This window comes from Canis lupus, chromosome 12 (genome assembly GCF_048164855.1).
Source record: "Canis lupus baileyi chromosome 12, mCanLup2.hap1, whole genome shotgun sequence".
NCBI classification, from domain to species: domain Eukaryota; kingdom Metazoa; phylum Chordata; class Mammalia; order Carnivora; family Canidae; genus Canis; species Canis lupus.
Genome location: NC_132849.1, coordinates 51,065,686 through 51,090,223, shown reverse-complemented (window position 1 = coordinate 51,090,223; position 24,538 = coordinate 51,065,686). Strand labels below are relative to the sequence as shown.

Below are 24,538 nucleotides of genomic sequence, written 5' to 3'. Positions count from 1 at the left end.
AAGCATTTTGATGTGCTGGTCTTTTCTTTTGCTTAGGCATACTTATTATTCTGGTATAATCTCTGTTGCTTATTTAGAGTAGACATGATTGCCGTGCCCCCTAAGGATTCTGGAGCATGTAACTTTCCTTGGACAGTCATTCTACATGCATTGATTAGGGACTAATTAGGGACTCCATTTGAGGGATATGGTGATTAAATAAGCTCAGACATCCCCATTAGAAAGGTCATATAATGAAGATGGTCCAAGGAGTCCAGGTGGCTCAGTGGTTTAGTGCCGCCTTCAGCCCAGAGTGTGATCCTGGAGGCCTGGGATCGAGTCCCACGTCTGGCTCCTTACATGGAGCCTGCTTCTCCCTCTGCCTGTATCTCTGCCTTTCCCTCTCTCTGTGTCTCTCATGAATAAATAATAAAATCTTTTTTAAAAAGACAGTCCAATTAGACACATAGCAAAAATACAAACCAAAACTCTAATCACCACCCCACAGGATTATTATGTGGTTTAAATAAGAATATTACACCACACCTGGTAAATCTATAAATATTAACTACTTTATTGCTATTGTTTTTATCATCTTGATTGGTAGTATCAGTACAGGAGATAATGGCAAAATCCTATGAAGGAAAGAAATGGAAGCATTTTCTTGTTCCTAGATGGACTCCATGGGTATTGACAAGGGCTATACTTATGGTCATTGGATAAAGGATAATCTATAGGGCAGAACAGAAGTGGATATAAAGACAAAAGTGAAAGAGAAGCAGGGTTGTTCTTGATGCTGCTGTCTTGGGATGCATTGTGATAAAACCTGTTTCAGTATTGGGTCCTATGCATTGACCTTTTGGTTCTGTTTCCCTCTTTAATTAGCTCACTTCAACTTGGCGTGTTTTCTTTAGCAGAGCATTTGGCATCAGCCTGCTCCCGGTATAACAATTTTGAGAGGATGAGAGACATGGATGGAAATAACCCATCTAAAGTTATGATGGCCTTCTCCCATAATGTATTGTAATGTGGTGATAATGATAGATGCACTAGCTTCTGTATTTGAAGTTAAAAGAAAATTCAGTTGTGTTTTCTTTTCACCATCCACAAACCGTTATTTTGTAATAACAGAGGGAAGAGTTTTCTATAGCAGCCTCGTCAGCGGTTCCAAACTGGAAATAACATCCAACCACTAACTGCTGTTTAATTTTTTTTTGTTTTTACTTTATTTCATGCGTAACTATGTTTGCACAGCAGGGCAGCAAACGTCTGAGGAAGTGTCACTTGGAATAGCAAACAAGCTAGCAAAGCCATCGTCCCTGCCTGGGGTGGGTGTACACAGTCCCAGTTCACCAAAAAGACCTTATTTAAATACAATGAAATCTGCAGGATGATAAAAGATGGCAAATGACAGTAATTGCCAAAATATGAATTTCATATTTGTGATGCCTTATTTCTCTAGGATAGAAAGAGCTTCTAGGAGACAATTCATGAAGAGCATCACTGCAGGGTGACTCAGGAGGCAGAAGGAGGGGAAGCTTGATGACAATTCAGAGTATGGGCAAAACAGCAGAAGCCTCGATGCTCAGTGTATCATCTTTACATGTAACCAAACTCCAGATGGACTTCTTATATTTCTGAGGGATGCTCCTGGTTTTTCTCAGGGGTTTCTATTTTGAGGGGTTGGCGATGGAGATGTCAGTGGATATTGGCAGAAGCTATGTCTCTCCCCAGCTGCACCAATGGAAATCATCACATTACAGTGACTCACTTCTTCCTTTGCCACTGGGGTTTTGTACACCATCTTCTCTGCACAAAACTATGCCTGGTGACCAGGAACAGGGGCATTCTTGGGAGCCCTGAGAGTTTATGACCTTCTCCTTAAAGGAAAGACCCACACTCAAGGGAAAATCTCTAGGAGCCAAATCAAGGGAAAATCGCTAGGAGCCAAATTCTTAGAGGTTAAGACAGGATCTTACTATAGTCCTCTAAGATCAAAGCAGTTCTTTTACATCAGGGTCAGGATAGTAGGGCAGGTAATGGTTTGGCAGGTAATGGTTTGGTCTGGTACCTTTTATGATATCATTCACCCTTTGCTTCTTTAGCTTACTTCATATAACAGAAAGAAAAGGATAGCACTTAATTTCATGAGTTTAGAGAAAGTCCCAAGTCATCATTTTAACTACTTTGCATTTCAGTTTGTAGATCTGTAACATGTGAATAGTGACCACTTCCTCAGGGTTGTTGAGAAGAGAAAACTAGATAATTGAGTTTAGTGCATGTAAAATTTTCCCACCAAAGTTCTTCTGGAGGTAAGCCTTAGATCCAAGATTTTAGATCTAGGGATTACTTCCCAAAGTACTCTGCTGAGAAAGTTTTAGATGCACTAAACTCAAATGCTCTGTATGTGATGGGAATATTTTTTCTTTTATATTTTCTTTTATTTATTTTTTTAAAGGTCTTATTTATTTATTCATGAGAGACACAGAGACATAAGCTGGGAGAAGCAGGCTCCATGCAACGAGCCTGACATGGGAATCGATCCTGCGACTCCAGGATCATGCCTCAGGCCGAAGGCAGGCACTAAACCACTGAGCCGCCCAGATATCCCTCTTTTATATTTTATATATATTTTTTATGAAGACAAATATGTGTATTTAACAAAAATTCTACTTAGAACTATTCCTTTACTCTGCTTTCCTTATGCAGGTTATGTAATAACTGCTCACAGTGTAGCAGACATACACATCATGACATTTCAGAGCTCTCTTCCAGTTACCATGATGGCTACAAGGCTGGATGATAGAGCCATTAATCAGTCCTCGCCCAGGTAGTTCATAAGATTGATGATATGACAAAATAATAACTATGTACAATTCCCTATAAACTAGCCTGGAGTAAGAGGAGGGGGAAGAGATGAAGCAGGATACAACAGGCTCCTGGAGGAGGGAGTCTTTGAGATAGGCCTTGAATTATGTTTGAGGCAATATGTGTAAAGATGTGGATTCAGAAGGAGCATGGCATATTTGAGAAATTAAGTGGCTGGAAACATACAGCAATTACCCTTTTGTCCTCTCCTTTGAATTTTAGTGGCCATTCTTGAATTCCATGTTGAGCGAGACCTATGAATTATGACTCAATTGGTGTTTTGAGGTGGAAGGGAATGGTGAAAGTGCATAATCTCTAATAGCTATTCTGAGTTACTTTTTCAATCACCAGTGCTTCAACCAATATGGAAGACACAGGATAGCTTATGTCCCAGATAAGAAGGTTTGCTAACCTTATGCAAGTTTATTAAACATGATCTAAGTGGGTAAATTTGGAGAATCCAGCAAGTCCACATGAAAAAATATTTCACTGATGCTCAAAAGGTGGTTTACACAGCTCCGAAAGAGTTCTCAAAAGAAACCAGACCAATCCTTCATGTCCTAGAAGTATTCAGAAACCTAAGAAAATAGCTAATAAGACCATTCATTTCTGAAAAATGTACAAAGGGGCCATGCATTCTTTGGTGATGTGCTCCAGAAAAATGTTAACAAAAAGATGGTTTTTACTATTAAACCATCAACTGACTTTGGCCTGCAAAACACCAGCTGGCTTACATTACTTGTAATGTGCTTTGGTGTGTCTCTGATGATAAATATGAAGGGTCCTTTAAGATATACAGAAATATTAAGCAACTAAACATGCTTTTCCCCCTTCCTTTGAAAATTTAAGGAGTCGAAAGAAACATGGAGGCCTTTTAAATGTAGGGAAAATTACATATGGCTAAATCAGCTTTGTTCTGACTACAATGAGCCAATGAGACTTTCTTAGAGGAGAGAATAATTGAGTTTGAGCTCTAAAGGTCAAGACTTTATCCTTGCATAAATAAACAAATAAACAAACGAACAAAAGATATCTTCCACAATCCAGCCTCAATCTGTCCCAAATAGTATCTTACAGGTTTATTTTTATCTTATTTTTTTATTGTATTTTATTCTATTCTTTTTTATTCTGTTTTATTTTATTCTCCACCAGAGTTGATCATGTCGGTAAGATAGGTCTTACCCTAGCGCATGCCATGCACATTCCTATCACCAGGTATTTACTCATTCTTTCTGGGAGCAAAGCCTTCTCTGGTCACCTTAGTTAATATTGATCTCTACTCCCTCTTGCAAGTGTTTCCCCACCCCGACCCCCTGCTTGTCCCCTGGGACCTTGTACACTCTGCTGCTGAGGGTAGTGACCATTAAATACAATCCAATCTCATAAACAATGATGCATATGGTCCTACAAGTACTTTTTTTTTTTTTGCCCTGCTTTGCCTCCTGTTAACACAGTAGATCAGAGAACCTAATAACACAATGGATACCCCAAACCATGTTTTCTTCGGTGGATGACCAATGCACTGCATTTGAAAATCATGGGATTTTTCTACTTGAGCTTATAACATATGACAAATAGTTCTCCTCTGTGCTCTCCAAATTCAACTCCCCTTAAAATTTCATTATTGGTATAGAAACTTAAAAGAATCTATTCATTAGTTTATTTATTGAATAAGAATTTTACTCCAAGCTCTGTGCAAGGCTTTGGGGATAAACTAGTAGGCAAACATGAATGAGAGACATAATGAAAGGATCATATGGTCAATGTAGAAATTGGTATAAGGGAATAGAGACTGATTCCTGTTACCCTTAGGCTCTTTCTTCAAATTCCTCTACTTTTAGGAGAGTAACTAGAGGTTGATTTCATTAAAGAATTAGGTAGAAGACTGAGTTTCAGCACAGAAAATTCATTCTAAGAGAACTCAGTGATCTATGACATAGATAGTAACCAGAAAAACAAATCCCTTTAGGAAGAGATCACATAGACTAAGGGGAGTTGGGGCATTGATCTGAGAAATTAAAAGCACTTCTCAAAATAAGGACATATTCTCAAAGGCATAGTATAATCAATCTACTTCTGAAGTAGAGCAAAATGTTTGGCAATGTCAAAAAGATGGAAGTCTCCCTTCTCCTTCGGCGTTTCCATTTTCCTGAGCACTCTGGGAGATAGAATGATTTAGTAGACTGACTTCAGGATCCAGGGATACATAGTTCCTAGCTTTAAATTCCAGTTCTGCTGCTTACTAATGGTGGAGTCTGGGCATGCTTCTTATACTGGAGGCTCATTTTTCTCATCTGCAAAAAAGAAGAAAATAATGTTTAACTTGCAGAATAAGTATTTTCTGATGACCCATTCCAGGAAAACAGAATACCAGGACCTATGTCTAGATTAGAAATTCAGGAATCTCTTGAGAGAGAGAGAGAGAGAGAGAGGGGAACATGTATGTAACCAAGCAAAGTACCATCTCCAAGAAGGGAAGCAGAGCACAAGAACTGGGTCCAAATATCAGCAATCATAAGAAGGTAAATAGAGCTAATGAGAGCTAATGTATTGGTGAGAGACACCTGGAAGGCTGACAGATGTAACAGGGAGAAAATTCTGTACTCATTTGGTCCAGGAAATCATGAAAATTTATGGTTGAAAAAGTGAAATACCAATAACAGTGCCTGGTATGGAGCAGACACTCAAAACCTATCTCTTACCTTTAGAGTTATCACAGTGGCAACAAAAGTTATGGACAGTGTAAACAGCTTTTGAGTTTAACTCTCATCACACACATGATCTCAAGTGAAGCATGGCCCTGTGTGGTGGTCAAGGCATCACTAAGGCTTAATTTCCTCTTAATCTATATAACAGAATATGAAGCTCGGGAATCTTGATTTGCCCAACCTTCCACAAGTATAAGACAACAAAGCTCAGAGTTGAACAGAATATCTGATACAAATAAAATATTATTAATACATTGATAGTTCTACATAGCTGAACAACAGAATCACTGGAAGGAGATTTAAATAAAAATTTCTGAGCTACTCCAAAATTGGCGAATTAAAAATCTCAGATTGAGAGCAACAAACTCTATTTAAAATATTACCTCCAGGGGGTGCCAAGGTGGCTCCATTGGTTTAGTATCTTGATTTCAGCCCAGGTCATGATCTCAGGGTCCTGGGCACAGAGCCTACTTAAGATTCTCTCTCTCGATTTATATTTTTAGTAATATTAAATTCATATTTGTTCACCTTAAAAATTCTTAGTGCATATAGCTTTTGAATAGAATCATACATATATTCTTGGTAATCATATTGATTGTGAATAATGACTTCTATAATTTCTTTTCCAATATCTTACACATAATATTGATTTTTCTTATGTCATTTGATTACCTGGACCTTACTCTTGATTTTAATAGAATTTTCCAAATTTATACTAAGTATAATATAGTCTATAGGCTTTTGGAAGGTTAACAATAGTTATTCTAGTCCGAAGTCCATAAATTTTATCAGGTGTGGGGTTTATGGGGCAGCCCGGGTGGATTAGCGGTTGAGCACCTGCCTTCAGCCCAGGGTGTGGTCCTGGACACCCAGGATCAAGTCCCACGTCGGTCTCCCTGCATGGAGCCTGCTTCTTCCTCTGCCTGGGTCTCTGCCTCTCTCTCTCTGTGTCTTTCATGAATAAATAAATAAAATCTTAAAAAAAAAAGATTCTCTCTCTCTCCCTCATTCCCCTCTACTTCCCCCCAACCCCCCCAAAAAAGAAGAAAAAGAACTTCCCCAAGTGAAATAATGGAGACTCCCTTCCATTAGAACTCCCTGACCCATGTTCCACACTTGCCTTGACTTTCTGACCTTGACTGTTAATCAGATAGTTGAAAGATTGTTACATGACCATCAACTCATTTATCTCTGGAAATCAATACTGATTCTTTGCTGACAAGAATTCAAAAATGCCTGGGTGACTCAGTTGGTTAAGTGACAGACTCTTAATTTCAGCTTAGGTCATGATTTCAGAGTTGTGATATCAAGCCCTGCATTGGGCTCTGTAACTGGGCATGGAACCTACTTAAGATTCTCTCTCTCTCTCTCCCTCTACCCCTCCCTACCCTGCTTATGCTCTCTCTCGTAAAAAAAAATTAAAATATTATCTCCAGTAATTTTGAGACAACTGCTTTCCGGTGAGGGACAAATCATCTAGGCACAAGTGCTTTCTTCCACCCAAGATCTACACAGTAAGATCGTATTATTAATCCTACCTGGTTAGAGCTAAGCTAGGACTATAAAAACTTTGAATTTATTCTTTAATAGACTATAAAAATGACTCTGTTTTCACTCTTGTTTTCTCTGGCGATCTTTTTTTGCAGTTACTATCTAAAATGTTCTTTTAAGGGATCCCTGGGTGGTGCAGCGGTTTAGCGCCTGTTTTTGGCCCAGGGCGCGATCCTGGAGACCCAGGATCGAATCCCAGGTCGGGCTCCCGGTGCATGGAGCCTGCTTCTCCCTCTGCCTATGTCTCTGCCTCTCTCTCTCTCTGTGTGTGACTATCATAAATAAATAAAAATTAAAAAAAATAAAAAATAAAATGTTATTTTAATAATTAAAAAAATCTTTCTTCTAAGAAGAATGAGGAAATAGATAATGTAGCAAATGATATGATATGGATTCCAGGAACCTGATAAATAGTTTTAGTTTAATTTCTCACCCCCCCCCCAAAAAAAAAACTTGTACATGGAACATTTTGAATTCTATAGCAAACAAAGGCAGATGGCAAAATAGTTTCATAAAAATATTTTATTAAAGGAACAAGAAAGATTGAAAATTTGGGTGGTATCATCTCTTTTTTTCTCACTATGATATACATAGTGAGACTTCTATCTTGAAATAAGGAGATAAACTGTTTGACCCAGGATAAGGTATCGACTGTCTCAGAGATTCTTTCCTTCTGCATTAAATATGAGCATCATATTTGTCTCATAGTGTTCTAGGAAGGATTGAAGGAGATTATGTGAATAAAGGTGTCTGCAATTAAGTCAGTTGTAAAATAGATATTCAATATTAAGCTGTGTCTGATCCACTCTTTAGAATGATTTGCAATGAAATGGTTCTTCAGTCATTATTTCTTTTCCTTCATCTTCTCATCTATAAGTAGAAGAGTATTCAGACACAATATAATCTCTGGAATCTCTTACAAAGCTGAAGTTCTAGATCTTATATTTCTAAAAAGTTTTCTGGGTGATCCCTAGTTAACCAGAACTACTTCTGATAACTCAGTTTGTCACTAAGAAGGCAATAGGAATTCCTAGATAATCAATAACACTACATTGAAAGGTGTATTAAATATAGTGCTTAGGATTTGTTTGTGTTCATTGAATTCCAGTGTTAATAAGAAATATATTAAAGTGAACCATAGTGAATGCCATTATTTCTTTAATATAGAAGGAGCTTCAAGATCTTGTGTCACCTTTTTGTTTGTTTGTTTTTTGAGAAGGGAAGAGACAGAATCAGGGAACGGGTAGAAGGAAAGAGAGAGAATCTTGAGCAGGCCCCAGGAGCAGTGCAGAGGCCCACATGGGCTCAATCTCTTGATCCTGAGATCATGACCTGAGCCAAAATCATTAGTCAGACACCTAACTGAGCCACCCAGGTTCCCCACCTTTGTTTATTCCTATAGAGTAAGAATTATCATTTTATTGGCATGTTGACTGACCAGTTTTTTATTTTATTTTATTTTATTTTATTTTATTTTATTTTATTTATTCATGAGAGACACACAGAGAGAGGCAGAAACATAGGCAGAGGGAGAAGCAGGCTCCCTGAGGGGAGCCAAAAATGTGGGACTCAATCTCAGGACCTCAGGATCACGAGCTGAGCCAAAAACAGATGCTCAACCAAGGAGGCCACTCAGGTGCCCCAACACATCAGTTAATGGAAATTTTTAAATAATAATAATGGCAAGTAGGGTTCTCTAGCTATTTTGATATTAGATGAATTCTGGGTTCATTATCATGAAAGTTTAATTTTGTGTGTATCTACCAGACAAGTATAACAGTGTCTGGTACCTGTAGCAGTTGAACAAAAATTCATCAGTAGAATTAACAAGTGCATTTTCTATTGAATTTTATTAATTGGTATGATGATGTAGTGGGAAAAGTATGAGTTTGAAGTTCTCCTGATCTAATTGTTTTTTTCTTTTTTCATTTTATTTTACCCTCCTCCTTTTCCCCCTATGTCTCTCCTACTTCTTTATCCTTTCCCCTCCCTACCACACTTTCCCCTCAAGGTCACCTGTTGGTCCAACACTGACCCATTTTCTACCATGTTGTGGAATCTACCAGAAGTACTCTCAAGAAACAGTGGAATGCCAACAGGCAGAAGGGGATGTGAAAGGCAACAGGGCTCCAGCATCATATTTTCATCATTGACAATGGAACCTGACATATGCTAAGCCCGTTTCTGATTTAGGCATTCAGTAAAAGGAAACTCTTTATGAAGAGTTAAATACAAAAAATATTCCTACAGTGAGTTAAATCATCAAGCAAACATGGTTTATAAATATTCCCATCCCATTGTTTTTGCAAGAATGCAAGCCACACCTAAGAACACATTCCTTATTTTGTAGAGAAATATATGGTGCTGCACACTTTGCTGCCACCGTGCCAAGACTTATCCTTAAGTTTAATTTCAACCTTCTTGTTTTCCCCTTGTGCTATAGTATGACTCCACAGTGCATCCTTCCATCTGTTGAAACAGAGAAGTGCTTGCATTTTAGGCTGAGATGACTAATATTCATGAGGAACGAATCCAAATTCAAACTAAATGCACATTTTTGCATTTGTCCAAACCTAGCCATGAATTATCTCAGGCTATCAATAGAAGAAGAGAGAAGTTGCTATCTGTAAATCCCTATTTGTTTTCCCAAATTGCACCCTTGGCAATGGGTGTGACAGAAAAATGTTCAGTATTCCTAGTAGTCTAACCTGCCAAGAGAGATAAAGCCACTTTGATGTCCTGGGACCAGAGACTATACAGATTTTTACCCAAAATGTTTTTCATAGGGAAGTGGGCTAAAACGACCTGCCTGCTTCACAGCCTTTTGACTCCAGGAGACAGACCTGTGGCCCTGCCGACCAGGAGGTGGCAGGTCTGACGTTGCTTGAACTTAATAATGATAACTACCCTGGGCAATAATGATGGTAGTGTTAAAAGCAATAATATTAAAAGCTGGTAGAGTAATAGTTAATATTATCAATGCTTCCATTATTTATGTGATTGCTATGTTCCAGCTCCATGCCAAATAACTTGCACATATTATTCCATTTACTTCGTACCCTTTCCCTGTAATGAAGCCAGTAAAGCTCAGAGTGGTTGCATGCCAAAGGTACTCAGGACTGAGTAGCAGAGCAGAAAAGAACAGGGTAGCAGGACTGAGTCTCGTACCTGCCTCTGCCTCCCGGTAAGATCTCTACCTTTCCTGTGTTGCCTATGTGTCTCCTTGCATATATGCTGTTGCCTTTCTCTGGCAGAGCACCATGGACCTCCTTCTGGGACAGCTTCTTCTAAATCACTGTCCATAGGAGCACCCCCAACATATACCACACACACATAAAATTGATCTCTTCTGTAGGCAAGTGAAAGAAGATCCCAGAGGAGATCTCATTGTGTGGCAAAATGAATTGCATTTGCAAAGTCTGTTGACTTTAGCAGAGTGTTCTCATACTCCTCTTTTTCACTGGAGTTTCTGTCCCTGTGAATGTGACTTGGGGGGCACCTGGTGACAAAGTCAGAGGACCTGACTCTGGCAGCACTTCTCTTTCTCCTAGAGTCTCAGTTACTTTCTTTCATGGGCAAAAATTTGTTCACGCAGCTCTATTTTCTGAGCACCTACTTTGTACTAGGCTAGATACTACACACCTAATATTTTCATTAGTCCTCACAAAAATATTAGAAATATTTTTAAGCTTTTTAAGTTTAGTTTTGTTTAGGTTAATGAGGAAAATTAGATCAGAAGCATATTTTGTAACTTGCCCAAAGTGTTAAGTTCCATTAAACCTATAGTTCTCAACTTCACTCCCCTTCTCCCAAGAGATTTTGCCAATGTTTGGTGATAATTCTGTTGCTGCATCTGGGGGCTGGAGAGGGGCAGGATTACTATTGCTTTCTACACGGTGGAGGCCAAAGATGCTATTAAAGATCCTATAGTGCATAGGACTGCATCCTCTTTCCCTATCCCCAGGAAAGGATTATCCTGTCCAAAATGGCAAGAGTGCTACAAGTGAAGAACTCTGAATTAAACGGAGAGGAGTTTGGATTCTGTGGTGTAACCACTCTGGCTTGTGACTTACATGCTCTGAGGTGGACTCGGCTTTGAATCAGGGCCTCTGGTACTATTCCAGGAGAATATCCACTCTCCTGTCATGTGCATTAGCCTAGAAGCTGGGGTCCTCCCTCCTTAGCCATCTGACTCTCCCAGAATGTCCATGGCTTAATGCCTCAATGCTCCTGCAACCCACAACCCCCCCTAGATGTATCAGACTCCTCTTCTGCATTTTGTAGCAAGTGAGTCAGGAAACATCATGACCCAGGAATCCTGGGGTTCTGAATATTCTTAAGATTTAAGGATCCCTTTGAGGAGAGAAACTTTGAGGAATGGCCACAAAGCTGGCTCCCTCACACTGGTTCTTGGCTCAAGGGAAAAAGGGAAGGGGTCTACCCAGTTCTTTTCCAGAATACAGGCCAATTTCAGTGAGGCAGAAAAGGACTCAGGATTCAGGGCAGCTGCTCTGTCTGGGAAGAAAGATGGAAAGTTTGACTGCATATATGCGCCATCAAGTGACCTGACAATTTTAAACAGAGAGGTACTATTCATGGATATTCTATATAAATAGATGTTTGTTGGGACAAAAGTTAAACTGATGGTGTAAAAACCTTGGCTTGAGGCATTTAGTGAGACTTATTTCATTCAAGTATTCCTGAAAAGATATGCAACTGAACACTTCTTCTGTGCTTCTCAGGCACTGAGCAAATCTTGGGCTATATAGATTCCAGTCCTGGGGGAAGGAGATCATGGGGAAATAGGATAGGAAGATAAGTTGTTATGGCAAAGGGAAGTGGGGGCAAGAAGGGGAAGGGACTAGAAAGACATCCAGCAGGGGGAATGACATGTGGGAAGACCCCAAAGCAAGAGAGGGCATGGGGAATTTGAGGACTAAAAGCAGCCCAGTGTGTTTGGGGCACAGAGCACAAAGGAAGAGACATGGTGAGGAGAGTGTGCTAGAAACAGAAGCTCTGGGGATGGTGGGCTGAATCAAGTCTGAGTCAGAATTCACTCTGTAGTCTGTGCCATGCCGATGAAGGACTGGAGATCAGATCTGAGCGTCAGAAAGCAGGGAAGAACACAGAGACCCGTGAGATCGTTGCTTTGAAGGTGCAGACATGGGCGGATGATATTTTGACTGGAACTGCAGTGGGAGATATACAGAGAAGTGGATGGATCTGATGCATACTTGGGTGGAGGGAAGGCCAGGAGTTGGTGATGAACGAGCTGTGATAAGTGAGGGAGATGGAGGTGAAAGGATCCTGTCCAGCTTTCCCTCCAGGCAACTGGGTGCATGCCATTTACCAAGTCTGCAATTCTCGCTTTCCTCATCTGCAAAGCAGAAGCAAAATCCTCACCTTTTCCGACTTACAAAGCTGTTTTAATGATCAAGTGATGTAATAAATTTAACAGGGTTTTGTAGGCTGTAAAGAATGATAAATGTCTGGGCTACAAGGTGATTGTTCATAACTATTATGATAACATGTTCATCTCTGTGGCTTTGATATCAGTCCCTATGTGCTGTAAAACATCAACTCCAGCTCTATGATAATATCACTTGGGTGCCTTACAGCTTCCTGATTTCATGGTTACAGAAAGAGTTTACAGATCATATAAAATGACAAGGGAAAAGGTGTGGCTCCATGTTCTCTAGCATGAACTTGGCTTTTAAATCTTGAAATTGACTCTGATTGCCATGAGAAAACCCAAACCAGCCCAGCTTGGTTACTGACATGACTGGGGAATTGGGAGTAGACAATGGAAACTGTTTCTAGTGTATCCTCGTACTGAGTTGCCAAAGTATGGCTGGGTCTCACCAGTCTCAACCTGGTAATTATCCAAATGGCTCTGGGTCATCGAAACCACAGGGAAGAGCCTACTGGCTTGCTGCTGCTCTGTAGCTCGAAAGCTATGACTTTCTTTCTTCCTTTCTCTCTCCCTTTCCCTCCTTCTTTCCTTTCTTTCTTCCTTTCTTTCTTCCTTCCTTCCTTCATTTCTTTCTTTCTTTCTTTCTTTCTTTCTTTCTTTCTTTCTTTCTTTCTTTCTCTCTCTCTCTCTCTCTCTCTCTCTTTCTTTCATCTATCTGTAACTTTAGAGAATAGAATGAGGAGTCCAGCCCATGTTACAAGGAAAATATTCAGGCCCAGTAGACTTAAGCTCAGTCACAGCCTTGCCACTTATCATTGTGTCATCTTGCAGAATTCATATTGAGAAGTATCAGTTTCCTTGAGCATTATTTGGGGGTATAGATAAATGACCCATGTCGGGGTTCTGAGAAGCAGAGGAGATAATGAATAAACCTTGTAAATTGGAAAATGTTGAGAAAATTAGATGGATGGATAGGTGGATGGATGGATGGATGCTGAGATGGATGGATAGATTGAATAATATTAATATAGTTCCATTGAGGAGAAAGCATATACATACATATATATCCTTATTCCCATATGTGTGTGTGTGTGTATTTCCTCACTTGGGACAGAGGATATATTTGTAGAAAAAAAGTGCATTAAACTGGAAAATCAGTGACCCAAAGTTATCTATCAGTGTAAGTTTTAAAACTATGTTCCTCATTTATGGAGGTACAGATAGTATAACCTGACTATATCCTAGAACGCTCCAGAATTGGAGGTTACCTCAAAGACTATACACACACATATTTTTTCAGGAGGGGTCAATGTGGGAGGCTTCTTTCTGTGTGAATCCTGGCTTGTTTGTGGTGATCCATGCAGGCAGCAGTGGTTTGGGGATGAAGCCCAGATCTCTGACTTCTTCTTCAGTACTCTTTTTTTTTACTCAACCACATGGCCTCTCAGGAGTCTATTTCCTGCCAAATATCACAATTCTCCTTGAGCAGGCAAGTGAGGGTCAGTGTCCCAGACCACTGGTGGTGATATAGTAAGTCTGACGGTGGCAGCATTTCATGTTCATTGCATTCACTGCTCAAGCCAGACAACATTACTGATTCTATTCATGTAATTGGAATTATTTTTTCTTTAAAAATATGACCTCACTGGTTAAGACCATCATTTTATACTATTCATAGCTACTCGGTTTTACTTTGTTTCATCTTTAAAATAAAGCAAACTAGCTCTATCACTACACAGCTGAACAAAGAAACTAGTGAGTATTAAAATAAGCTTTATGGAGGAGAGAAAGCTCTTGCTAGGACACTAGCTGATCTCCAGATCCTGAACACCCCGATTCTGCTTTCTTTTTGGCAGATGAAGAGTGATGTCAGGAGAGAAGAGAGAACATAGTGGCATTTTCTGTTTGTCAAAACATCTTGAACACTTTTCAAACATTTTGAGTTTGTTAAAATCCAGACTGCCTAGTGCCAAGCAGTTTTGCTTAATTTCTAAACCCCTGAGTATTTAAAGGGAAATTTAATCGGTATTTTTCTGAATCGTTTCATTTAACTCATCAGTGTGCTGTTTCATAAGACTCATTTGATGCCAAAGAGTCCTTCTATGCCAATTTAGAAACTTGACTCTGGAAGGCTCTGAAAGTCTGAGATCAGTAAAAACTGCAGAGACCTAGGGGTTCTAGAATCTCACAAACCAAGGTCTAGAAAGGACTACAGAAAAGTCTTGATCAAGATCATTCAAGCCACCAGGAGAAAAGATGGAATGTTAATTCCAAAGCACATATATCTGCCTCAGACATTCCTCTTTTTATGTTCAAAGTGTCTTCAAGTTCTGTGGTGGAGAAACATAACTTCTATTAGCAGAGACTAGCCCATTGGTATGAATGTGGGATTTTCAGGATTATAATACATAGAAATGAATGTTTTTAAAGTGCTCTCCAGTAATTGGTATGACTATGTACCTTTGCTGTGTCCAAGTGAGGGTCCAAGGAACTCAGAGGACAACAGTGTCCCAGAGATAAGAGCTTACTGAAGTTCTTTCTCCTTTATCACCAGCTTGCCTCCCACCAACCGAGTAGCAGCACTCAGAACCAGTTTCTGTTTCTGTGCACTCAATACTGCAACACACACACACACACACACACACACACACAAGTATATTTCAATGTTATTTGTTCAAAGGTGTTTAGAACTGGATTTTGGAAATAGGCCAATTCCCAAAAGTAGGGAACACATCAATACATCAAACCAACAATGATGTGGCCACATAAATACAGAGGCTGCTGAAGCAAAGGCCTATTTATTTTAGTGCCTCTTCTCTTCCAGCCATGATGTCTTGTGGTTTGCATATCTTTAGTCATTTATCTGCCTATTGCTCCTGTGAGTGTGACAGATTTAAGTGATTTTATAGTGATGATATTGGTATTTAGTGAGGTTAAGTAACTCATCCAAGATTTCCCAGATAGTAAATAGCAGAGCTGGATTTGAGCAGAGATCCATTGCTTCCAAATATATGCTGTTTCCATTTGCCATTCTGCTTCCTGCAAACAATGTTTGGTTATTAGTCGTAAGTTAATAAAAGTGGTGCAGCCACGTAAGTGATGTTCATACTGATTAAAGGGAGCTTAATTAGCTACATTTTTCAGGGAAAATTTTAAGTCCCTGGAAAGGTTTGGGCTTTCCTAACCTCTGATTAATTATCCTCTGGAATTTTATTATAATTCACTTAGAAGTCATAGCAGTACATTTTCCCATAGAAATAACATGAAAATTATAGTCAGGTTTCTGTAATAACTCATAAAAGCCTGTAAAACTCCATAATTCTGGGATAGGGAATAGCCCTGGAATTAAGAGCATGATCAGTAACTGGTCATTTCAAGGGGCAGTGGTCATGGGAAGAGCTGGGAAGTAAAAAAGTAGGGACATAAGCAGTGTATGATAGTGGTTTCTATGGACTGCAGCAGCTCTGTCACTGGTATGGGAGCATTTTAGCCAGAACTACACCCTAGTCATTGAGCCCCAGACCTTCCATTGCTTTGGTTTGTGATGATAAACTTCAAGGGGGTAGCATCTGTTGTTCATCAGGAATTTGGGGAGACTGAAGATTTGTTCTCTTCCTGTAAGATTTGGGATCTGAAAAGCATCACCTCTCTGGACAGATTCACAAGCCTATCTCCTAAGTAGTTTTTCACATGAACTTTTCCATTCTTTCTCTGTAATACTGTAACACCAAAAAGGCATGTTTCTTGCCCTTTCATTGGAGATATCCATATATGTTCTGACATATCATGGGTCCTTAGTATATATTTGTCAACTGAAAATCTTCAATGAATTCTCCATTTGGCTATCAGCCTTGTGATTTTCAGGAGATTTCATCAGCCAAGCTGTAGAAGAAGGAAAGTTGTCATGTTTTGGATACATTAAGGATGTGGGTGACTGGAATGCCTTCTTCTTCATGTACTGGATGACTATTAGCCAATTAGGAACTAGACTCGGGCATCTCTACCTCCAAAAAATTTTCTGTCGTGCCACCAGGCTCCAACAGAGGCTAGGGTAAGCATCAAGATATTATTCTATGATGATAATTTATCACTGCCCCCAGATTATATTATTATTTTTTGCCCATCTCTTATATTATTAATGCCCATCTCCAGGAAGTCCTGGACATTTATTCCTCTTGGAAACCCAACATCTAATCCGATGGCTGACTCTTTGTGCTGAAGCGTTTAACTGGTACAAGCAGAATAATATCCACCTTCATGTGCCCATGAAGCTGTCTGTGTCATCATCCTGGAACCTGGTAATATGTTAGGCTATAAAACAAAGTGTGATTAAGGCTGCTAATTAGCTGACCTTAAAATAGCAAGATTATCCTGGATTACCCAATGTAATCATAAGGGTCTTAAAAGTGGAAGAGAGGTTAAAAGAGGAGTCACAGTGATGCAGTGTGAGAAGGACTCAACCCTCCATTGCTAAATTTGAAGATGAAAAAAAAAAAAAGATAATGAGCTGAGGAATGCAGATAACTTCTAGAAGCTGGACAAGGTGATGAGATGGATTTCTCTCTAGAGCCTCCAGAAGGGAACACAGCATTGCCAATATCTTGATTGTAGCCCAGTGAGTTAGACTGCTGACCCATAGCCCAATGAGACGACGACTTTGTGTTATTTTGAGGCTCTAATTTGTGGTAATTTTTTATATGACAAATACAACCGGGATCTCCAAATTTACTCTTTGGGATATGATAATGCGCCTGTGCCCTGATATCCCAAAGAGTAATCCTCAGGCTTCCATTGTCCAGATGAGCATAAGGTCCGATTTATCAGGCCTCTGTCATTTATTTGTCCAGGAATTCATAAGGGAATTCATGAAGGACAAATTCTGCTTGTGTAACTTTCATTTTGCTAAGGTCAGAATTTACAGGCATGCATTTTTAGACTGGATAATGATGCAGGTGCCATCAGAAGGAGTATAATGCCAACAGAACCAGTTGTTATAATGTCTTTGCAAAGGCTGATCCAGTACTTTCATGAGTTACCATGAACCAAGAATTCTGTGTCTGCAGTGAGATGGCCAGGCTGACATTTTGCTCCTGCTACTACTGTGTGTCAGAGTAAACAAATGCCCATTCAACTGTGATTCTTTTGGAGGAGCAATCCTCTCCTTTCTGAGGTCACATTTACCCAAAGTCTAAGATTCTCGATAATCATGGCTTTCTCCCTCAAATAGTGCTACCAGGTCCCTGGGCTGAAGCAGCATTGTCAGCAGGGATCCCATTCGGTTTTGAATGACTTATGACTAAGGCTTTTGGAGGTTGGTAAATCTTCTGCAGATCCCTGCCCCCTCTACAGTGGTTGTCCAAGAAAATGAAATAAGTTTGTTACCCATGAAAGGGGACAGTTCATTGAGGTGGAGGAACCAGGAATGGTGACTTAACTGGTTCCAGAGAAGTGCTGGAAGCACATTCTCCTAGAAGGGTTAATAACTTGCCAAATGGCTCACCTTCTTAGGCACTCTCCCCTCCCCCAAGTTAGAAGGTATAAATCATTGACTATCAGGATAATGAGAAACAGATTTGCCTCTGCTAATTTCTGGGATGTAGAAGGTCTTTAGAAAAAGCCTCATAAGACATTGCTGAGTGTTATGAGCCCTACCGCCTTGATAGAGGGCACATGTGGGATGCAGACCAGCAAGTCTGTGTTCCAAGTGGTGGCTGCTACAGGGGATGGGGGAGTTGCACAGGTAGTACCTGTAAGCCCATCATGTGTTCTAGCAGATAAGGAACCTCCTTCCTACATTTTGAACACCAGAGCCAAGGATAAGGAAAATGTAGTCTACTGTTCTGTGCACTCTGAGTATGTACATCCTTCCCTTAGACTGAGGCTGGCATCTCTTTAGAATATCTGTGCTCTGAATAGAGTCATAAGGGGCTGGTAAAAACCCAGTGACTTCCCTGAATAAGTGGCTAAGTCAAAATCGCTGGGGGTTCATAGGAACACACACTGAATGCAAAACTCCACTTCATGGGAAATTAAGTTAATGTAAACCAGAAGGAAAAGAGCCAAGGAGAGAGAAAGCACTCCCTGAAAAGAAACCTAGCTCTAGATTCTGAAACAGAGTCTGTAGGAGGACAGGACAGGGAGAGGCAATGGAAGGAAAGTGTCTGGAACATGGCTTCCTCTGACTGAGCCTCAGCAACTCTCTGTGGAGAGGTGATAGCTCCTCATTTCCCTGCAGGGACCCTCTGCAAGTGCTGGTCTCCCTCAGAAGCTCCTGGTTGCCTTATCCTCTGGGTGCAGAGCAAGACAAAAACACTGTGGGAGGAGTTTCTGCAGGTGACCCTGCACAGGACTACAGCTCCACACAACTGTAATGATCATCTTGTGAAGTCAGAGACCTACCTCATTTATCAGGGGCCTCTAACACATGAGCTGTTACATTTTAATGTGGCCTTTCTGTCCAGTGGCAGAACTTGAGTGAAAATGAATGCTATGTTACTTTATACAAAGGAACAGACTATAGTATATCACAGAATCTTAGGATTGGAAGAGGACTTAAAGTGTCTATCAACTCTTTCATACTGCTGTGTAGAAATTCGGCTTTGGAGGGGAGAAAGCTTAGATTCTCCCTTTTTTAAGTTCATGGAATATTTTTACCTTCCGAACAGTATTTGTCAATGCCTCCATGTTGGGTTCCCTCAAGGTATATTTTTGAAAGGTATGTTATCCCTCAGAAACTGATGACTCATTGCAGTGCTGTTGGCAAACCAAAGGCCAAGAGATGAGAAAGAAGCTATGGTATATTTTGTACTATCACGTTGCTCATAGATAGTAGAACAATTAGCTCTGACATGGAAATATAAATTCTATAGAAGGGCATGCATATAATTACCTTATTCTTAAAAGAAATTTACCAGATTCCTACATTTCCGAAAGTAAGTACGTGGCTATATTTCATATATAGAGTTGTCAGTCTGGTGATTTTCAGATAAGTGAAGTGTTATTACAAATACCTGATATGAAAAAAAACAAAAACAAAAACAAAAAAAAAAACAAATACCTGATATGTTATAATGAAGTATCATAAGATGAAAAAAAAGAGACAAAATAATTCTAGGTAAGTTTAACTTTTGTTACCATAATGAAAGAAACTATATTCTGAACATTTAAAATATATACTATGAATATTATTAGTTTGATATGCCAGCATACTTTTCTTCGAATAGAAAAACTTATAATAACTACATTAATCATATTGGAAATTAGTATTACCCTCTGAATTTTTGCCTGCCAGAAAACTATTTGAAAGTAATTATGTTAATATGATGAGGGTAATTTTCAGTTGGAGAATTACTCAGTAGATGAAATCAACAAATTTCTTTTTGTAACCCAGTGTGTGTGTGTGTGTGTGTGTGTGTGTGTGAAAATTTAAACCAGAGTGTAGGTGAATACAATATCATAAGGGGAACTTTGGTGACAGTCTATCATCTGTGAGTGCTAACAAATATAACTCATGGCCAGAGCCAACTTAAGTTCTCAAGATGAGAAGGAGTAATGTGTTGTGCAGGATCCTCACATCTTTTGACCCACCTTCCTTTGTTTTGCCAGGAGTGAAAGGAAGGGATCCCTGCATCTTGGGGAAAGCCTGAGCCCTCATCCTCAAAAGCCACCCATCTCATCCTGTATGCAGCAAACTCTCTGACCCCACTTTGTCAGTTGGCAGAGTCCTCAAGTAGAAGGAAATAATAGGATGAGGAAACAGGTTATTACCTCCCAGCATTGGCTTCATGTGTTGCTGAGACAGGACTGTGCCCTGATTGGGTTAAGGGAGCATTATTAACGTCAGTGGAAGGATAAGACATGGAAGTTATGTTTGCATGTGGGCTAGGAAGGTGCGGACTAGAAAGCTCCAGAAAACTTATTCTAATGGAAGCAGAGAGGGGATGGGGACTAATATATTTTTAAAACTTTTCCAAAGTTGCTCTCCCAAGCAAAACCAGAGAGTAAAAGTCACTTTATTGTCAGCTTCCTATCAAATTTCAGCATTTGACTTAATTATTCATTCTTAAATCACGTGGCTTCAGAAAACTGATATTGACCCTCATTCTGCTGGCCCCAAATGGCTACCACTTATGTGACTTATTTCCAGTATAGTTTTTATGTTTTCTCATACTCTTGGGAACAGCTACCACTTTTTAATCTAGCACAATCCCATATAACATGTATGTGTGTGTTTGTGTGTGTGTGTATTGCTGACTTTTGTGAAATATTATGGAATGATTATATATACATACGTGTATATAATATATATATAATTTATATAATGATACATGTATATACATGTATGTATATGTAATCATTCACATATAATGTATACATAGGGGATCCCTGGGTGGCTCAGCAGTTTAGCTCCTGCCTTTGGCCCGGGGCATGATCCTGGAGTCCCATGTCGGGCTCCTGGCATGGAGCCTGCTTCTCCCTCCTCCTGTGTCTCTGCCTCTCTCTCTCTCTCTCTATCATAAATAAATAAATAAATAAATAAATAAATAAATAAATAAATATTTAAAAAATAATGTATATATAATCATTCCATAATATTTCACAAAAGGCAGTGATTTCTAGGTGCGTTACTAGCTAAATAAGTTTGAGACCCATTGGACTAATTGAATTTTGTTTCAAAAAGTTATCTATCCAAATATCTCTTATTCTTGCTCAGCCTAATGAAGGACATGGGTGAAATGGGCATGTTTACTGCCTACATGGCAATTCCTTTCAACTCACAAGGGTGACTATCAGCATCTTTCTTTCTACATGTGCATGTCTAATCTTCCTTTTAGACTAGGACAAAAGGAAAGAGGAGATTCTGTTTTAAACTTTCTTCAAGTGTGGTCAATATAGAACAAGAATTTGGTGATTGGTTGATTCGTTAATTTATGAAGTTAGAATTTCAATGGGGTGATACAAAACTTAAATCTGTTGGAAAAAAATAGAATCTTGGAAACAGAATGAACTCTCACTCTGTCCTGATTTTGGAGAAGGCTGAAGAAATCTACAGCCAGAAACCAACAGCATCCATGGCAGAAATATCAGGCATACAGATGCTAATCCTGTTTCCCACTGGGTCCCCTGTACCCTGGTTGCTACTCCAGCTCTCCTAGCAGATCCCCTAACCTCTGTAGAATTACCCTAGTAACTGTTTCTCTTTCTCATCAGAATAGGTGAGATGATGAAAGCTGTCTATAAGTAAGATATGGGCAGTACTTGGAGGGATTAATATGTTCAAATTGCTTGTTGAGGCCCCCTAAATCAGTCAGGGAAACATGTGTCCCCTTGCCACTCTCAAAATGCAAAGGTACATTGTAACAGAGTTGCACAGAGAATAGAGAGCTTCATTGAATTTCCCAGGGAGAAGTTATAATTAAATTGCAGCTTTCAGGATTGTGATAGAACAGCCGAGTGCCCTTGACAGGATGGTAACCTCTACATTCTCCACCAGAGTTTGTCTATAGGCCATGAGCAGCCCTGTTTTGGCCCCCAGCCACCAAGTAACAAATGCCATCTTGATGACACAGGACTCCTTGGATCTCTCCAAGCTGAGGCTGAATGTAGTGCAGGGAGCATCTGTAAATTGTTAGGATATTACATTTCAAAAGAAATAAAGGACACGGAAAGCTGACTGGCCAATCTGTTCTTTGGTGTCTGGAAGCTTCCTCTCCTTACTATTAATTAATTAAGGTATAGAGTAGCCTAAGGCGAGGAAGGAGAGGAAGCACCCCCCACCCCTAATTTTGACATGATAAAATAGCAGCAATTTACCAACCTGATTGAGCAAATGTCTCAATTTCTTGGTAGGATTGTTTGTTTTTTTAATTCAAAAGACAGTCAAGGTAAAATTTCTTAAAACTAATTTGAATTTCTAAATATAAATATCCTTGTTTTATTACTTTTTATTTTATAAAAGTTTTAAAAGCTGGCCTTAGAATGAAAGAAACCATGGGATCCTCAGGAAATATGCTTCCTTGTGCAAGGGTTTATGTATGGAAAACACTGGCTCGACTAGGATGTCCTGAACTACAACAGGAAACAGACAGGAGAGGATTATATGTTGTGAAGCTCATCAAGACCTTCATCCCAGGGCTGGAAAGGGTCTCAAACATCACCAGCTGGGTTTTCTAATCTAATGAACTAATCTCAATTTAGATAATCCATTCTGTTTAGGACCATTGTATTAGAAAGTTCTTCCTCCTACTGACCTATACTCTGCCTCCCTATCACTCTTGTTCTCCTCATTTCCTTTCCATCCCTTGGGTCCCTTCTTTTAGGGACATGCAGACACTACCTTCTCCTTTCACTCTTCAGCCCTTGTCTTCTTGGAGCCAAGCACACCCAGTCTTCACAACTGTTCCATGAAGACCTTTCTTCACTTTCCTGGCTTCCCTTCCTTGGATCAATTACTATTTATCTAGAGAAATTCTTTCCCTTAATTAGAAAGAGCGTGATACTCCAGGTGAGGTGAGTTCTAAAAACTAGATATTCTAAAAACTAGATATTCAACAACCAGCAAGTCTAAACATGAATGTTTAAAATTGGCAAGAAGAGTAGGATTTCACTGATAATTGTTCAACTTTAGAATTTTCTTCAAGACGTTAAGATAGAAATCTAAATAAGTAAAAGTGATAAATTGCAAATGTATATATACAGATGTAGACATGTGTGCACACAGGGTGGTCCACTTGACAGAGGATCCTTATAAACCACATTAGTTTCAGAAGCTTCCAGAATGCCTTGGGTTCAATTTATGAGGTAGGCTTTCTTCAGGGCTCTACAATGCATAAATAACTATTGATTAGCTTCCTAGAGACAGGTTTTTAGTAGAACTCTGAACAAGGGCATTAGAGAAATGCCCCCAATGAGGTCATTTTTGTTGACCTGGGACTACATAAAAATGGGAGTATTGAATGCTTAATGTCACATTTTATTGCTTGGTTCAGCTAATTTCTCTTGTGGGAAGCAAATGTTTTTGAAAGCATTCCAGAGCCTTTGTAGTGTTAAAACTCATTACCTTGGATTTCATATGAGCCAAAAAATATACAACAAACTAAGTGGTCTGAACCTCAGCAAAACTATGAGTATCATGTCATGCAAAAATAAGGTGAATTTAGAAACTTGCAGTCTTATTAATAGAATGCAATAAAATACATTTTGGGGATTCTTTTATTATTATCTTATTAAAGTACTAAAGATAATTTAATGAACAGATTAAAGAAAATATAGGAAATATCTTCTTTAGGGAGATTATATTACTTTTCTATTAATCTGTAACTCTCCAAATGAGTGTATGAGCTTGGGAAAAACCTGCACATTTTACCTAAACAGTGTACTTTTACAGACCAGAATACACTTTTCATTTATTGACAATAGGCTCCATCCCATGTCAAGTTCTTTCATATACATAATTTAATCCTAACTTTTGAGGAATTGTTTATCCCATTTTACAGATAAGGAGTCTAAGGCCCCAATGCCACTATATTCTGATAAATAAAAGGTATCAGTGATTCACAAGAGCCAGTAAAATTTTATTGTTCCATTTGGACCTAAGATACCCACAATCTGATTGGTATAGACTTCTTTTCCACTTCTTGTCTATAAGGCCCTCTACTATTAATTAAATGGGTCAAGTAATAGGCATCAGTTTGTGTATTCAAAATCCCACAACTTTGTACCCTTCAAAATATTCTCTGTTTTCTATTCTAGCTGTGAAATTATCCAACTTCCAATCATCTGAATAACTGAGTCCTTCTACAAGCAATATTCTCAGCTGGCCCCTGATGAGAGAGTGCTCTCTATGTTCTCCTAAACTCCTTGTCCATAAATACTGAGAGGACAATAAAATATTTTACTATGAATAGGGTAAAACAAGTCAATATATTTAAAAAAAATTAAAATGTTCTTTTCTCTAGACAAGCCACACTTTGTATTATAGGATTCTACCAAATGACATAACTCATGCTCCAAATTATTC

General features: G+C 39.2%; 1 protein-coding gene across 1 annotated transcript in view; it reads right to left on the bottom strand.

Moving 5' to 3' along the window:
* Positions 1-2,308: 2,308 nt before the first annotated feature.
* Positions 2,309-24,538, bottom strand: part of LOC140601691 (uncharacterized) — a 388,441-nt gene continuing 366,211 nt past the window's right edge. The window contains exon 4 of the mRNA XM_072770990.1: positions 2,309-5,141. Within this exon, the coding sequence (XP_072627091.1) occupies positions 5,067-5,141 (75 nt within the window). The 3' untranslated portion in view covers positions 2,309-5,066. The remainder of the gene's footprint in view (positions 5,142-24,538) is intronic.